This window comes from Pan paniscus, chromosome 9 (assembly GCF_029289425.2).
Source record: "Pan paniscus chromosome 9, NHGRI_mPanPan1-v2.0_pri, whole genome shotgun sequence".
NCBI lineage: Eukaryota > Metazoa > Chordata > Mammalia > Primates > Hominidae > Pan > Pan paniscus.
Window position 1 is genome coordinate 8,396,137 of NC_073258.2, and position 15,067 is coordinate 8,411,203.

The 15,067-nt window shown below is 38.4% G+C and overlaps 1 protein-coding gene across 1 annotated transcript; it reads right to left on the reverse strand.

Annotated features, from left to right (window-relative positions):
• Nucleotides 1-8,224: 8,224 nt before the first annotated feature.
• Nucleotides 8,225-12,813, reverse strand: LOC100988813 (olfactory receptor 56A5). Its single transcript, XM_055094046.2, has one exon. It carries the CDS (start codon nt 9,963-9,965, stop codon nt 9,024-9,026), a length of 942 nt encoding a protein of 313 aa, XP_054950021.1. The 5' UTR covers nt 9,966-12,813; the 3' UTR covers nt 8,225-9,023.
• Between the last annotated feature and the right edge of the window lie 2,254 nt (nt 12,814-15,067).

A 15,067-nucleotide genomic window follows, 5' to 3' on the forward strand; every position in this document is an offset into this window, starting at 1 on the left:
CTATTATCTCTTCATGGATAGCCTATAATCTTTTATTTTGAAGAACAGTACTTTTAGTCTGCATTGATTCCAACTAGACTATAAGCCAACTGTCAACATCTGATATGAGGCAGCAAAACTAAGATTTTAATAGATGACTTCAAACAAGGAACAACTGAGGGTGCCATAGCATAACACCATGAGACTCAAATAGGAAAGGATTTTATAAAAGAGGCTACACGAGAAATTGCACTGGAGACTAAGAATGACACATGGAGTAGTGCTGTTACCTCTCTGAAGTGAATGATGTATAAAATAATGAATATCCTCTACTTTTCTGTTTTTTATTGTTCACTTATTACAAGTAATAAGAATAAAAGCAGTCTTTCTAAAATGGACAGATAGTGTATGTATTTTTCATGTACAACAGGATGTTTTGAAGTATATATGCATTATAAAATGCTTGAATCTAGCTAGTTAACAAATGCATTACTTCAAATAGTTATTTTTATGTTGACTATGGCATGACCTCCACTCTCTTTGGGCTTTTCAACAATACAATGTATTATATCATTATTAACTATAGTCAACATGCTGTACAATAGATCTCTTGGACTTATTTTTTCTATCTAATTGCAATTATGTATCCTTTGACCAATCACTCCTCTAATGCCCTCCTCCTCCCTGATCACCTCATTTGTGGTAATAGCCTTCTAGTCTCTACAAGATCAGCTTTTTTAGATTCCACATATAAATGAGAAAATGTAATGTTTGTCTTCCTGTGTCTGGCTTATTTCACTTAACATAATGCCTTCCAGGCTCATACATGTTGTCGCAAGTGAGAAGATTCCATTATTTTTGTGGCTGAATAGTATTTCATTAAATATACATACCACATTTTATTTTCATTAATCTATGGATGAACACATAGGTTAATTCCGTAGGTTGGCTATTGTGAATAGTGATGCAAAAAACATGAGACAGCAGCTATCTCTTCAACATATGATCTTCTTTCCTTTGGATATATACCCAGTAGTGGGAATGCTAGATCATATGGCAGTTCTATTTAATGTTTCAAGGAACTTCTGTCCTGTTTTCCACAATGGCTTTACTAATTTACATTCCCACCAACAGTGTGTAAGCATTCCTTTTCTCCACATCTCCACCAATATTTGCTATTTTTTGTGGTTTTTTTGTTGTTGCTGTTTTGTTTTCCTTTTTGTTTTTATAATAGTCATTCTCAAAGGAGTAAGGTGACATCTCATCATGGTTTTGATTTGCATTTCCCTGATGATTACTGATATTAAGCATTTCTTTCTTATACCTGTTGGTCATTTTTATGTCTTCTTTTGAGAATGTCTACTCAGATATTTTGCCTGTTTTTTATTATTTGTTTTCTTGCTATTGAATTGTCAGAGTTCCTTATATATTTTAAACATTAATCTTTATCAGATATATATTTCACAAATACTTTCTTCCATTTAGCTCTTCATTCTGTTAAGGGAAGATTGTTTCTTCACTCTATTGATTGCTTTCTTTGCTGTACAAAACTTTTTAGTTTAGTAATACCATTTGTCTATTTTTACTTTTGTTTTCTATGCTTTTGAGGTCACATCTAAATAATAATTGCCCAGATCAATGCTGTGGGATGTTTCTCTTATGTTTTCTCTAGTAGTTTCAGAGTTTGGGTTCTCATATTTAAGTCTTTAGTTTATTTTGAGCTGAATTTTGTACATGATGAGAGATAAGGGTCTAATTTGATTCTTCTGAATATGGATATTCAGTTTTTCCAATACTATTTATTGAAAAATCTCCTTTTCCTCATGGTGTGTTATTGGCATCTTTGTTGAAAATCATAGATTTTAAATGCATAGATTTATTTCTGAGCTCCCTATTCTGCTCCAGTGGTCTATACGCCTGTTTTTATGCCAGTACCGTACTGTTTTGATTATTATGGCTTTGTAGCATAGTTTAAAATAAGGAAGTGTGATGCCTTCATTTTTGTTTTCTTTCTCAAGATTGCTTTGGCTATTCAGTATCTTTTGGGGTTCCATATGAATTTTAGAATTGAGTTTTCTATTTCTGTGAAGACTGTCGTTGGTACTTTGAAAGAGATTGCATCCCTCTCCCCCTCCCCCTCCCTCTCCCTCTCCCCTTTGCACAGTCCTCGTCTCCCCTTTGCACGGTCTCCCTCTGATGCCCAGCTGAGGCTGGACTGTACTGCCGCCATCTCGGCTCACTGCAGCCTCCCTGCCTGATTCTCCTGCCTCAGCCTGCCGAGTGCCTGGGATTGCAGGCGCGCACCGCCACACCTGACTGGTTGTCATATTTTTTGGTGGAGACGGGGTTTCGCCCTGTTGGCCGGGCTGGTCTCCAGCTCCTGACCGCGAGTGGTCTGCCAGCCTCGGCCTCCCGAGGTGCCGGGATTGCAGACGGAGTCTCACTCACTCAGTGCTCAATGTTGCCTAGGCTGGAGTGCAGTGGCGTGATCTCGGCTCGCTACAACCTCCACCTCCCAGCTGCCTGCCTTGGCCTCCCAAAGTGCTGAGATTGCAGCCTCTGCCCGGCCGCCACCCCGTCTAGGAAGTGAGGAGCATCTCTGCCTGGCCGCCCATCGTCTGGGATGTGAGGAGCCCCTCTGCCCGGCAGCCCAGTCTGGGAAGTGAGGAGCGCCTCTTCCCGGCCGTCATCCCATCTAGGAAGTGAGGAGCGTCTCTGCCCGGCCGGCCGCCCATCATCTGGGATGTGGGGAGCGCCTCTGCCTCGCCGCCCCGTCTGAGATGTGAAGAGTGCCTCTGCCCGGCCGTGACCCTGTCTGGGAACTGAGGAGTGTCTCTGCCTCGCCGCCACCCCGTCTGGGAGGTGAGGAGCGTCTCTGACCGGCCGCCCCATCTGAGAAGTGAGGAGCCCCTCCGCCCGGCAGCCGCCCCCCGTCTGGGAATTGGGGAGCCCCTCCACCCGGCCGCCGCCCAGTCTGGGAGGTGGGGGGCCCCTCTGCCCGGCCACCCCGTCTGGAAAGTGAGGAGCCCCTCTTCCCCGGCCGCCGCCCCGTCTGGGAGGTGTACCCAACAGCTCATTGAGAACGGGCCATGATGACAATGGCGGTTTTGTCCAATAGAAAAGGGGGAAATGGGAAAGGAAGGAGAGATCAGATTGTTATTGTGTCTGTGTAGAAAGAAGTAGACATAGGAGACTCCATTTTGTTCTGTACTAGGAAAAATTCTTCTGCCTTGGGATGCTGTTGATCTATGACCTTACCCCCAACCCTGTGCTCTCTGAAACAGGTGCTGTGTCCACTCAGGGTTAAATGGATTAAGGGCGGTGCAAGATGTGCTTTATTAAACAGATGCTTGAAGGCAGCATACTCCTTAAGAGTCATCACCACTCCCTAATCTCAACTACCCAGGGACACAAACACTGAGGAAGGCGGCAGGGCCCTCTGCCTAGGAAAACCAGAGACCTTTGTTCACATGTTTATCTGCTGACCTTCCCTCCACTATTGTCCTATGACCCTGCCAAATCCCCCTCTCCGAGAAACACCCAAGAATGATCAATAAATACTTAAAAAAAAAAAAAAAAAGAAAGCGATTGCATTGAATCTATATATAACTTTGGGTGGTATGGACATTTTAACACCATTATGTTGTTTCCATATAGGGACAATTTAACTTCTTTCTTTCCAATTTGCATGCCTTTTATTTTTCTCTTGCCTAATTGCTCATGCTAAGACTTACAGTATTAGTAAAGAGAAGGGGTGAAAGTGGGCATCCTTGTCTTGTTCCAGATCTCAGAGAAAAAGCTTCTAATTTTCCTTGTTGAATATGCTAGCTGTGAATTTGCCATATATAACCTTTATTGTGTTGAGGTAAACTTCTTCTATACCTAATTTATTAAGTTTTTATCATAAATGGAGTTTAAGTCTTGCCAAATGATTTTTCTACATAGTGAAATGATTCGATGATTTTTGTTTTTCATTTTGTTAATGTGATGTATTACATTTAATTGATTTGCATATGTTGGTTAGCATTTATTCTTGCATCTCTGGATTGGATCTCACTTGATTGTGGTAAATGGTCTTTTAATGTATTATTGAATTCAGTTTGCTAATGTTTTTAAAGATTTCTGCATCCATTTTCATCAGGGATGTTGGCCTGTAGTTTTCTTTGTGTGTGCGTGTTCTCATCTAGTTTTGGTATCCCGGTGATGCTGACCTCTTACCATGAATTTTGGAGAATTTTCTCCTCTTTAATTTTTTGGAATAGCTTGAGAAGAATTGATGTTAGTTCTTTAAATGTTTGGTATAATTCATCAGTGAAGCCATCAGATTCTGGGCTTTTCTTTAGTGAGATACTTCTACTACTATCTTTATTTCATTACTCATTATTGGTCTGTTAACATTTTCTATTTCTTCTTAGGTTCCTGTAGGTTTTATGTGTCCAAAAATGCTTCAATTTCTTCGAGATTAACTAATTTGTTGGTGTGTAGTTGATCAGAATCATTTCTCATGATACTTTGTATTTCTGTGATATCAGTTGCAGTGTCCCCCTTTTCATCTCTGATCTTATTTAAGTCTTTTCTCTTTTTTCTTAGTTTAGCTAAAGGCTTGTTAATTTTATCATTTTTTAAAACCTCCATTTTGTTGATCTTTTATATATTTTTCTAGCCTACATTTTATTATTTCTGCTATTGTCTGTAATATTTTCTTCTTTGTGTTAATACTGGGTTTAGTTTGCTTTTATTTTTCTATTTCCTTGAGGTGCAACATTAGGTTGTTTATTTGAGATCCTTTTTCTTTATTCATGTATGTGTTTATTGCTATAGCCTTCCTCTTAGAACTGCTTTTTCTGTATCCCACAGGTCTGTAGTAATGAATTCCCTCAGCCCTTATTTGTCTGGGAGTCTTTATCTGTCCTTCATTTTTGAAGGAGAGCTTTGCTAGGTATAGTATTCCTGGTTGGCAGATTTTTTGGTGTTTTTTTTTAAATATATTTTTCACTCAGCACTTTGAATATATCATTCTACTTTCTCCTGGCCTGTAAGGTTTTTGCTGAGAAGTCTTGCTAGACATATTGGAGCTTCTTTATATGTTATTTGCTTATTTTCTCTTGCTGCTTTCAAGATCCCCTTTTTGTCTGACCTTTGACAGTTTTATTATAATATGTCTTAGAGTAGTCTTAGGTGTATTGAATCTCATTGGTGATCTTGATCTTCTTTTACCTAGATATTTATATCTTTCCCTGGGTTTGGAAAGTATTTTGCTATTGTTCCTTTAAATAATATTTCTACCCTTTTATCTTTCTCTACTCACTCTTGAATGCCAATAACTTGTACATTGTACATTTCATCTTTTGATGCTATCCCATAAACCCCATAAGCTTTCTTTATTCTTTTTAGTTCTTTTTTTCTCCTCTGTCTATATATTTTTCAATAATCTACTTTTCAATAACCTGTCTTTCTGTCTACAGATTCTTTCTTCTGCTTCAGCAATTCTGTTGTTGATGCTCTATTATATTTTTCATTTTATTCATTGTAATATTCAGCTCAGCATTTCTGATTGATTTTTATATTATTCTTTCAATTTCTTTGTAATATTTTTTATTTTGGTTACTTATTATTTTCCTTATTTTCTTGAATCGTTTCTGTGTATTTTATTAAAGTTTGTTAAGCTTCCATAAAATAGCTGTTTTGTATTTGTTATCACTCAATTTATACATCTCCATGTCTTCAGGGGCAATTGCTGGCACCTTACTTTGTCCATTTGGTGATGTCATGCTTCCCAGATTGCTCTTGATCCTTATGGTTATAAGTTGATGTCTGCCCATTGAAAAGGTAGGTAGTTATATCAGTCATCACAGTATTGCTTTGTCTGGGAATATTTTTCAACAATAAGCCTGTCCAGAGATTTTGAACCAGTCATCTGGTGTGGTCCCTAAGCCTGTAATCCCTGCAGTCATTGAAGACCTGGGAGTACTCTAAGCCTACGATCTCTGTGGCCAGTGCAGCAGTGGGTTGGAATTCCATGGCTTCTGAGGCTGGTATAGTGCCAGGCTAGAATTCAGTGGTCCCTTCTGAGGCTGGCACAGCATTGGGGTGCACCCAAACTCATGGCCATTCAGATCTGCATGTAGTTATGGGTTATTTGGAGTCCAAGGCTGCTATAGTCAGCCAGTGGTGATGCAGGCCAGAATTCAAGTCCATCTCACACATGGCTATGGGTTTCTATCTGGCACTGAGGCAGACCTAGAGGTTCAGTTTACAGATATTGGCATGTAGGTCTCTCTGGTGCTGGGTTTTACTGTGGCATGGCCCAGGATTGAGGTCCAAGCAAAGTCCAATGCTTACTTATGTGTCTTTCCCCTAAGATAGTATCTCTCTCTTTGCACTGTTCCCTGATGTTGGGGGAGGGGTAACATGTGTAAGGTAAAATTGTCCTTCCTACCTTCTTCAATGTGTCTTTTCTTATCATTATGTTAAAACCAGGTACTGTGATCACTCACCTGGTTTTCTTAGCTCTTGTAAAGGTATTTAATGCATGGATAATTGTTCAAATTATCCATTTCCTATGGGAGGAAAAAATTATCCATTTCCCATGTTCTTATACGAGAATGGTCACTAGAGAATCCTATTCCAATATTTTGCTCCACTTTCCTCCCAAATAAAAAGAAGACATTTGAGAAATCAACGTGCATTAGAAAATAATAAAATTAGTTTCCACATGTAAGTTAACAGCATGTTTTAGGCTCTGGTTAAAAAATGTTTTATAAATTAGGTCATCCAGTTTATCCAGCAAACAGAAATCAAATAATAAGGGGATAATTAATTATTACTCTTCTTAAATGAGAAAATTAGAACTCATATTGAGATTGGTGAGTCAAAAGTAACACATCTTACCCGTGGCCAAATCAGTGTGCCTGGAACATAAATAAAAATCAGTGTTATCCCAATAAGCAGGCTTAGGTTCTATGGTAGATAAGATTGCATTGAACTGTGAGTTATATAAGGCTTTTTGTAAGTATCTTTGGAGAATATATTATATTAATAATTTGATTCTTTCCCTAAGAAGGGAAAATAAGAAAAAAATAAGAAGATGTGCACACATAATATTCACTTTTATTCATCAAAATAACTAAATATGTAAAGCATTATATTAAAGCTCTAGAATACACAAAGTTGAAGAGATGAATAAAACTCTTCACCAGACTCAGAGGAGTTTATAATCTACTACCAAAGGGAGATACACACATGACTCAAGAAGGTCAGATTAATTCCATTGGGGTAAATAAAGGAAGGGTTTGTGGAGTAGGTGGAGTTTAAACTGAGACTCATAAGATGGGCATAATTTTTCAAATGAAAAGAGTGGTGTTGTTTTTTATGTGGAAGAGGATACTGGAACACAGACTTTAAGAAAAACATATAGGAGGGACATAATGTTAAAAAAAATGAGCTAGGAGCTGACCTGCATGATAGGTAAACAGAAGAGTGAAAAATTTTGTATTTTGATTAGGATCAGTCTTTGAAGTTGAGAAGGAGGGAAGATAGAAATCAAAACTATTGTTTTGGTGAAAGACAATACTATAGAAATAATAAATTGGGCCAGTCGTGGTGACTCACACCTGTAATCACAGCACTTTGGGAGGCTGAGGCAGGTGGATCGCTTGAGCCCAGGAGTTCAAGACCAACCTCAGCAACATGGTGAAACCCCGTCTCTACAAAAAAAAAAAAAAAAAAAAAAAACTGGGCATGGTGGTGCACACCTATAGTCCCAGCTACTTGGGAGGCTGAGGTGGGAGAATCACTTAAGCCTGGGAGGCAGAGGTTGCAGTGAGCCAAGATCATGGCACTGAACTCCAGCCTGGGCGATAGAGTAAGACCCTGTCTCCCTATCTCAAAAAAAGAAACAAGAAAAGAAAAGATAAACTGACTTATAAGTCTTCCAAGAATAATTTGATTATCATAGATTAGGAGACATTCTGAAATGATTCAAAAATAATATCTATGAAGTGCTCTATTACTAACCAAAAAGGGGCCTAGCTACTAAATGTTACTTAATCCCAGGAAATATTGGTCAGTATATCGGTCCCACCATTTTCAGAGCATGATCAGGATAAAAATTGCAAAGTGTAAAACATACTTATCCTTGTTCTAAAAACTCACTAATTCAGATGTCTGGATCCTATGGGAAGCTATGCTGGCCAGGAACAGGACATGAAGATTGAGACAAGAGGACTGAAAGTAGGATGAGAAAGACGGTTTAACTGTATATCTAAGACAAGTAGGAAAGAGTAGGAATAAGATGGTGTCAGAAATCTCATGGAAAAGTCAGGTAGGATAGTATGAAGTCAGAAGTTGGTAAAATATATCTTAAAAAAGGACACACAGATTCACTTAAAGCAACACACACACACACACACACACACAAATATGAGTCATTTTAAGATGTAAAAATCACTAGGAAAAAAAACTATAAGAAATTCACACTCCAAATAAGTAGCATTAGATAAAAATATTAACAAGATCTGTCAAGGACAGAGGAGGCAGTGAATGTCACATGTTATTCACTCTACATAAGAATCAAAGTTCTTGAGTCAACATCTATATGTCCACAAGAGATCCATTCATGGCAAAAAAAAAAAATGATTCACATTGAGCTGAGTCAGGGAAAACCAAGACATCTAACACATATATATGTATTAAACAATACAGGAATTGAGAAACATTTAAAATAATTGGAATTATATTTATCCTTTGTTTGAAAACCATACAATTCTAAGCTCCAGTGATTATGGCTTGTCAATTCGTACTTACATAGATGAAGTCAAGAAAAACTTCCAAACAATTCTAGAATGCCAAAACACTAAGATTCCAGTCAGTGAAACAGAAGGCAGGATCCAACGAGTAGATATCCCTATAATCAATTGAAACACTGAAGAAAGCCAAATCTAAACTTATTCTCGCAGTAACAATTTAAATTTTCTGTGCATCATAACAATTATTCTCCAATATCAATTTCTGTTTTCAAGGTCAGGTTGCATTTATTTTATTTTTTACAACCTCCTCAGCAGGTTCTGGATTCCCTGCTTGATCTCCTTGGTTCTCACACCATAAACAATGGGGTTCAGAGCTGGGGGAATAAGGTGGTGCAGGATGTTGAGCAGGATGGGGACATCCGGAGGAATTCTCTTCCTGGCCAAGTTAGTGATGACCAGAACCAGCAGGACTGTGGTGAAGAAGAGGATGAGGATGAAGTGGGAACCACAAGTACCTAGAGCTTTGGCCATATCTCCCTCACCCTTAATCCTTAGCACAGTTTTCAAGATAAAAAAGTAAGAGAGAACAATAAGGATGAGGTCAGAGCCCAGCAGGGTCCAACCTATAACAAACTGGTAGCTCTGATTCAAGGTGATGTCATCACAAGAGAGTTTAGAAACAGACACGTTAGTACAGATGCAGTTCTTTATGATGTGTCCTGCACAGTATCTGAGTCGAGAAGAAAGTATAGGGATAGGCATAGTAAGAAGGCCATTCCTGGCCACAACAAAGATGGCAGCCCTAGCGACAAATTGATCAGTGATAATGGATGAGTACTGTAGGGGCTTGCAGATGGCCACATAGCGGTCATAGGCCATGATCATGAATGTGCAGGACTCCATAGTCAGAAAACTGTTCATGATGAACATCTGAAGGAAGCAGGCAGGGAAGCTGATTGATCTGAGGTCAAACCAGAAGATGGCCAGGACCTTGGGGATGACGGTGAGGCAGAGTACGATGTCCAGCAGGGAGAGGAGGCTGAGCAGGTAGTACAGGGGCTGGTGCAGAGAGGCTTCCAGATAGATGGTGATCAGAAGGGTGGCATTGGCCCCCATGGCCAGGAGGAAGAGGAGGCTGAGGGGCAGAGACAGCCAGTGCTGCCAGCTCTGGAAACTGGGGAAACAAATGAGGAAGAATTCAAAGACTGGGGAAGTGGAGTTGTTGCTGGGTAATGTCATGAAATAAATCCTCAGCTGAGAAAATTTCACCTGAAATTGTGTTTGATAAGACACAGGAATTAGAAATAGAAAACAAAGCTGTTAAAATATTTGCTAACATTTTCTAATTTATAAAATGTATGAGATACAGATGACCAATCCCAAATGAAGGCAAAGTTTAGTAAATATTAACATAAATAGTGAAAGGTTTAGTAAATTATTTCTGAAGTTAATTTAGAAAAGCAAATAAAACAGACTAGACAAAGGTTTAGAAGGAAAATGATTAAAAAAATACCTCATTAAAACATACTGTAAAATACAAAAAAAATTCCAAATTATACTGACAAAGCAAATTGAATAATTATAGATCCACAGGCTAGAAACACTCATAAGTTTACAGAGTAATCTAGAATTAATAAATATGTCATAAAATAATTTAATTACAGGGTCCTTTCAGTAAGTAATGCATAATTTGTTAGATGGGGGAAAATAATTATTCCTCTCTTTTTATTACACACCAAAGTACATTTGAGATGGAAAAAATATATAATATACTCCCAACCCTATTATAAACCTGAGGAAAATAAAAGTAAATATTGATTAAATATATAGAGGAACTCCCAAACTCCCTATCACTCTGACATATGGTACTGTGTCACAACCCATCCTAGACATATTTAATCCAAGCCTGCACAAGTGCAATTCAATGTTCCTATAGAAAGATAGGCTCAAAGGTTATGCTGTTTTCATTAACATTTATAACCACTAACCTAAAATGAGAACTTAATACACATATTCATGACAATAACCTTCTCTGGTTAATTCATTCCTCTATCTGCTTCAAGCAATTTTCCATATTTTCTATTATTTTCAAATACTAAATCTCCTCTTCTCTCAGATAACCTCTCTAACTGCTTCATAAAGACAGTAGAAACATCAGATGCAAGTCCTCTACTTCCCATGATAGACTCATAAACTCATCAGCATCTACATCCTTGCTCTCCTTATTGCACCAGCAGAATCGAGGCTCTATCCCTTCTCTGAATGGCAATCCTTGACCTCACAATTTGATTCTATTCACCTTGACCTTTTTAGGAACCCTGACTTATGGATTATCCAGCCCATTGCCTATGTATTCAACCCTTCCTAAATCCTTCCCATGGATATTCAAAATGTTCAAGTCTCTCATATCTTAATTATTTTCTTCATCTATCCCACATCCTCATTTGGATAAAGACCATGGTTTCATTTTTTGGAGAAAAATACTAATCTATTTATTCTTCCTATTTCACACCCAAACTTAAAGGACCAAAGGAGGCAAAGGACATCTAAAAGGGGACAAGTGACTGTTGGCTTCAGTAGTCCAATTGAGAAGTGATCAGTGTGTGAATAAATGGCTCTGAGGATGAGAAAAATGGGCATATTTTAGAGGTATAAATATAATGATAGTGATATAAAGACAGTGATTAGACTAGTTGCGTAGAAGAAGAGAGGGTAGAATTCTAAGACTGCACTATCTGTTCTGACTCAAATGACTAAGAAAGTTTCACGAAACAAAAAATAGCCTTTGAAAAGATTTGATATATGTTGTGGAGGCAGAGATTATGGATCCAATTTTGACGTGTTGAGTTTATTGGATCTGTAAACTATCAAAATACATGTGAAATAAAATGTTAGAGAAAGCAATTTAAATTCATTTGAAAGTTAAAGAATTGGAAATCATCAACACATAACATATAGTTCAAACCATAGGACTTTAAATAGATATACTTATGGAGAATATATAAATTAAAGACAAAAAGAGCAAAAGAGGTAAAGAGATTGCAAGGAGACCTAAAAGGAATGAACAGAGACATAATTGAAAATCAAATGGAGTGGACAGATATGCTCACATGAAGAGTTTCAGTAATGTGAGAAAGAGATTATCCATTGCATTTGGCAATTAGGTAATCATTGGTGGTCCTAGCAAACAGTTTCATGTGAAGAGAGAAATAGAATGTGGGAGGACAGGGAGCCAGCAGGACTGGAATGAATGGACACAGGGAGGACTGATCACCTCATTGGAAATCTTCACTTCAACAAACAGCTTCACATGGAGGGAAAACTGAATGCACAGGTAGAACAGTATGTATTAATGCATAGATTTTTTTTTACAAAAAGCAATGTGAATACATTTAAACTGAGGGGCAAAAGACTAGGAAGAAAAATATTGGTGATAAAAAGGAAAAAAAAAAAAGATAAAGCAACAGCCCTGGGGAGACAACTACTATTTCCATTTAAATACTGCACAAAACACACCACTGCCTAACTTTCTCTCCTTTCTCTCCCGAATCCACTGTAAAATCTCTGAAGTACATAGAATGTATTTTCTCTTTTTATTTCATGTTGTTTTTACAGTATCCAGAGCTTAATAATTCTTAATAAATGCTTGTGAGGTAAATGTCTTAATTTGGGGAAGGCTGTTGACTTTTAAAGACTGAAATAAGAAAAAATAAAAAAGGAAAATATTAACCAAAGAAACCAAGGGAACTGATGTGGAAATTGAGGCAAGCCACGAGGAGAAGCTCAAGATAATAGCTGAATGAGCTGTGGGCCAGAGGTAGAGACAGTGACAGCACAAAGCTCTTGGGGAAGCTTGGGGAAGCTTAAACAAGTCATTCACTTTCATTGCCCTCTGGCCCCAAAGCCTGACATTTGGTGGGAGGGATACTCCTGATTCACCCCACTGACCTACTAGGTCATTGCCTTCACACATACAGCACCACCAAACTACCTTGTATTTCCTCCAAATGAAGAGGATGTCTTAGAGATCTTGCAATCCACCAAGGCAGAAATTATCCCAACACCCTAAAATATTCTCATTTCTCACCCTCTGCTCATTTTCTTTTCCTTAGTCCACTGTCTCTGAAAGATTCTTTCCTTAACTTGTGCTTTTTCCTGCCCCTTATGTGTAGTCCCCATCTACGATTGTGCTTTACAATTCCCAGACTCTGATCCATCCTCTTCAAGTCCTCATTCCTCCCTCACATTGTGGAGAATTATCTGATTCAATTCATCCTCTGCTACCTGGATTTTACTAAGAAGACTGTACTTAGTATAAAGGATAAGAGAGGAGGGTATGATGAGGAATGGGAGTAGAGAAAAAGTGGTTAGATACCTGAACATACTGTCAGATGGAGTTATAGACATAAATATGAATCAAACTTTTGATATATTCTGTTAACAACTATTATAAAGGAACACTGCACTAACAGAAGTAACAGTGATCAGAGAGAAATGGATAACTTTTATTCTGCTTTGCTTTTGTTCAACTATGCTTTGAATATTGTGTCCAATTCAATGCACCTTGATTTAGGGACCACTTCTGAAACTGTACCACACAGAAAAAAGTACCCAGGATAAAGAAGATACTAAAAGCTCATTATAAGAAGTAGATATTTTAACCAAGTGAAGCCTTCCAAAATATATGACTGACCTTCAAGGGGAAGAAGAAAAAACTAGGGCTATTAGGGAAAAAAAGTCACAAGGAAGTCTGTTTCTGCTGGCTATAAATCATGTCTAATAATGAGAGGAAGCTTTTTCTCTCATTAACACTGGAACTTGTTGGGAGAAGGCAATGAGCACATTTCCTCACCAGCTTTTGCCCGAAGCCTCTTGGACTTGTGTCATATTAAACTCAAAATGCTGTCCCAGAACCATTCTTTTCCTCTTTTAAATCCCTAGATTGCTATTTCTGGGCACACATGCGTGAAGTTCTCAGCCACAGAACACATGGGATCCCTTGTATGCAATAATATGAGATTGCTGAGACTGTAGAAGAGGCTTCCAGCAGGAAACTAGGATTCCTAAATCTTCATGCATTTGGTATCAGAGCCCATTGACTTTTTCTTCTTTTTTCATGGGGATCAATATAAGCATGAGGAGAAAGTCTCCTGTTGAGTCCTCTGGTGACCCAGGGTCTCCTGGCCCAACACAGCATTGCTCCCCTCCCTTACCCCTGAAACTCACAGAGGATACAACAGATTAGGTCCTGCTTGAGGAATCTACTGGCTGCATCCAGTAACCAGAGCTGAGACTGCTTCCGAATCTAGAGGGTTTTATGATCTACGGTCAGTTCCTCACACTGTCCCATCCCCTTCTCCAAGCCAGCTGGGAGCAGTAGTTTGGGATACTGGGACCCAGCAGCTAAGTTAAAGGTTCCCATGAGAGCCAGGCTGGAGTGCGGTGGCGCGATTTCGGCTCACTGCAATCTCTGCCTCCCAGGTTCAAGCGATTCTTCTGCCTCAGCCTCCCGAGTAGGTGGGATTACAGGCGCCTGCCACCACGCCCAGCTAATTTTTGTATTTTTAGCACAGACAGGGTTTCACGTCAAGAAATCCGCCTGCCTCGGCTTCTCAAAGTGCTGGGATTACAGGCATGAGCCACCGTGCCCGGCAGGGAACAGGATTTAAATATGAGAGAATTCAATTCTGCATCTGACTACTTGACTACACAGACCATCCTCCTAAACGTTCTCTTATTCTACATTAACATCATAAGATGTTATATTGACAGATTTCCTTGTATTAAAACTTTTCAGAATTTCTTAACAAACCTACAAGATTTCCTTCTTTTTATAGTAACTGAAATTCAACTCCACTATTTGATATCTGTATGAATTTTGACAGCTAATTTACTCTATGTAATCTTGGTCATTAATATTTATTTATAATTATCAACTATATGTCCAGAATGAGATTAGCCACAGGGATAAGAGATTATGGTCCCTGCTCTCATCAAAATTTTATTATGGCAATTGCATTACATTATAGTATCAATAGCTTCCCATTGTTCATAAAATAAAACCAACTTTCCTAATATGGACTACTGAGAAATATATATGAACTGGACTGTAAGCTTCATGAGGACTAAATTCCTGTTAATTTTGTTCCCTATTAATGTGATGTCTAGTACAGTGTTTACAGTGTGGTAGAATCAACATATTTTTATCGAATTAATTCAAGATCATACATACTCTATCTCCCCCTTACTTCTCCAGTGTATTTAGAACCACCTTTTTTCAGTGGATGATTATTCCTGCCATAGTCATTGTTGAATGTCTCTTGGGGGTTTGTGATTATGAA